The 3,343-nt window shown below is 39.0% G+C and overlaps 1 protein-coding gene across 1 annotated transcript; it reads left to right on the forward strand.

Annotated features, from left to right (window-relative positions):
* On the forward strand, positions 1-2,411 carry LOC119359746. The gene is made up of 4 exons (XM_037625846.1): positions 1-102; positions 816-902; positions 1,029-1,187; positions 2,192-2,411. Exons 1-4 carry the CDS (start codon positions 28-30, stop codon positions 2,264-2,266), a joined length of 396 nt encoding a protein of 131 aa, XP_037481743.1. The 5' UTR covers positions 1-27; the 3' UTR covers positions 2,267-2,411.
* Positions 2,412-3,343: the final 932 nt, after the last annotated feature.

Genomic DNA, 3,343 nt, shown 5'->3' on the forward strand with positions numbered 1-3,343 from the left:
AAGGGGAATGTGGAGCCGAAGCTGCCTATGGAAACACTGAATACTGTGAAGAGGAAAAGGAAATCAAGTGATGTCCAAAATGCCGAGTCTCGCACTGCTTCGGTGAGAATTTTCTATGCCTTTATGTTTTTTCCTAGCCTGCACTATTTGTCAGTAGAGCTTTCGTTTATAACTTTATATATGTGGTTGCCGGTAGATGTATCTTGTACCACATAAGAGTCTACAAATATGCTAGAACAGTAGTATATCTTGTACCAGTGTGCCAAGCTGATATTGATGCTTCCTGCAACATGTGTGAAAACTACAATACTGCATTCTAAATCACGTTAGTTATGAATAAATGAAATTTGTTGTATACTTGTTAAATATGGAGGGGCATTCATGGTCAAAGTTGAATTTTGGATTGCGGACGGGCCTTATTCATTGGAACAAATGGAGTACTAAAGAAGAGAAATGCATTTCAAACTAAAAATAAAAGACTTTTTTTGGCTAAATAGAATTAACTTAAGTATTTTTTTCTACTCTGTAATTTTTTTTCCTCTTACATAATATCCACACATTACAACCCTTTCCTAATACTAAAACAGTACAGAAATGTTAGCATCAAGGATATGGAAACTAAAAGCATTTAGGAGCACGGTGTGTATCTGTTAATAATTATCTAGGGCTCCTTGGTATCAATATTTAAAAGTACAGACACATATGGGGTACTTAACATACCTTGTCTCGGTAAGTAGCCCAGACAGGATTAAGACTGTACTAAAGAAGAGATGCATTTCAAACTAAAACAAAAAAATGCTAAATATTTTGTTTAGAAAGGGAAGGACAAGGTACCGACGATCATCACGGGTGAGTCTGCGCCGAAGTCTCGTGTGCGCGATTCCACTACACATCCGCAACAGGTAAAATCAATTCTGTTTCCCTTCTCCAGTTAAATATGTTGCCGTGTGCTAAAGCAGAGTAATCACATGTTACATACACATGTGCAACCCCGTAAAAAAAACATACACATGTGCAAACAAGGTCAGAAGGAGAAGAATGGAGGCAAAAATGGTGCTAAGATGATGAAGGTGGTGGAGGAAGCAGAAGGGATTGCGTTGAAGGAGCTGCCTATGGAAACACTGAATATTGTGAAGAGAAAAAGGAAATCAAGTGATGTACAAAATGCCGATTCCCACACTACTTCGGTGAGAATTTCCTATGCATTTTATGTTGTTTTTTCAGCTTGCACTATTTTTCAGTAGATGTAGATATATATGTGGTTCTATCAATATGCTAGAACAGCAGTACATCATGTACTACCAATGTGCCTAGCTGATATTGATGCTTCCTGCAACATGTTTGAAAACTATAATACTACATTTTAAATCTCGTTTGTTCTGAATAAATGATTTTTCTATACCTGTTAAATATGGAGGGGAGTTCATGATCAAAGTTCAATTTTGAATTGTGTGAGGGCCTTATTCGTTGGAATGAAGGGAGTACTAAAAAAGAGAGATGCATTTCAAACTAAAACTAAAAGAATTTTTTAGGCTAAATAGAATTCATTTAACTATTTTTTTCTACTTTGTATTTTTTTCCTCTTATACATAATACACATCACCCGCAAAAAAAAATAATACACATATTACAACCCTTTCCTAATGTTTTAAAACATTAAAGAAATGTTAGCATCAAGGATCTATTTAATGATGTTTTCACTTGTTGCCTTCGGTGCAATCGTTGTTGGTTGTTATATATACCTCAAGAAAGTGGTCTAGGGAGGGAGGACTGGCATGAGCCATGCCATGCTTTTAGCTGCCTCGAATAAATATCATGCAACTATATATGTGCTGATTTGGATGGAGCAAAATTGCATCGAGCCAGGCCCAATGAAGCCTGCACGCTCGCTTTCATCACATTTTGTTGTTTAGTGATCCAACATACGATCTCTCTAGTATCCTAGTAAACATATTTACTTCATGGTGCTTTGCATCTTTCAGCACACTTTGACTAGGCAAATACGGCAAGTTGAATTTTGTAGACGAATATAAAAGTAGAGTTCTATTTCTTATGGGAATTCTTAAACATATTACATGTCTATTTCTGACCAATCTGCATCTTTATGCATAGTCATGTGGTTTCCTTTTTCTTCTCTTAAAGTTTCAAGTAATGAATTAATATGTGATTCTGCTTTTTGTCGCGCTTCCAGACTGACAACAGAAAGCCACAACTTCAGAGATCTGCTCGACTTATGCTCAGTCCGCCTGAAAATGATCATAAGTAGGCTATAGAGTAACGTCTCTTTTTGGAGAATCAAAATAGATTGCTTCATTCCAAAAAAATCCTTTTAACTTGTTGTTTGGAATTGTTCGAATACATACAATGGATATGTTGGTTCTCGGATTTTACAAGCACCTAGTTAGACCATCTATTAGTCTATTGGATATGGTAATTTTTTCTGAGTAATTGGAAAGATTGCCACCTTTCAATTAGAAGAACATGGTTGTGTTGCAGTTGTTTCTATAAGCGACTATTTTGGGAGGTATAGTCGAGAAACCTATCGCATGGCATGCGGACTACAAGAATTTTGCATGGATATCTGCCAGAGCTAGGTGCACCACCTCCTGATAAATCATTCTCTGTCCATTGTAAACCAGACGATTCCTCTCTTTCCAGGCATTCCATAGTGTGTAGATCAAATTCCCATTTTGCACCTTCAAACTTTGCTCCCAAGGGATAGCCAGGTAGGCCTCCCACCAATGGTTGACAGATTGACCACAATTTGTCAGCATCAACGGGGGCATGGCAGTCCTGGCATTCACTGCCTTCCATACCTCCTTCGAGAAGGGACAATCCTTACAAAGGTGGCATAGTGCCTCATTTATCGGTAAGCATAAGTGAGAAACCAGGCTATAGGGAAAATCCTATTTGCTAGGTTCTCTGTCATCGGGATTCTACCATGCAACACGAGCCAGACAAAGAGCTTGCGTTTGGGAACGGTTATTTCCTTCCAATCCTTCCCAGGACGACAAGGTTGCACATGGGCAAGGGTATCTTATACACAAATTTGGTCAAGAATTAACCTGAGGCCATGGATGGTGTCCACGCGGTTAGTGTCGATGTTGGTGTTCTACAGAAGCTCCAAATGTCAACAAATTCCCGCAGTGGGTAGGGGTGCTGAGACATGCGACAACTGTTATCCACTTGCCCCTCCCCCCGCCCCTGGAGATCCTAGTTTGTCCTCCAGTTCTTCCTAGTTGCGATCTTGAAAAGCTCTAGGGCACGGTACAAAGTGTGGAATACCAAATCCAGTAGTCTTGTCAAAAACTTATCTGCTGCCATCGCCGACAGTGATTGTGAT

The sequence above is a fragment of the Triticum dicoccoides genome, chromosome 2A (genome assembly GCF_002162155.2).
Source record: "Triticum dicoccoides isolate Atlit2015 ecotype Zavitan chromosome 2A, WEW_v2.0, whole genome shotgun sequence".
Taxonomy (NCBI): domain Eukaryota; kingdom Viridiplantae; phylum Streptophyta; class Magnoliopsida; order Poales; family Poaceae; genus Triticum; species Triticum dicoccoides.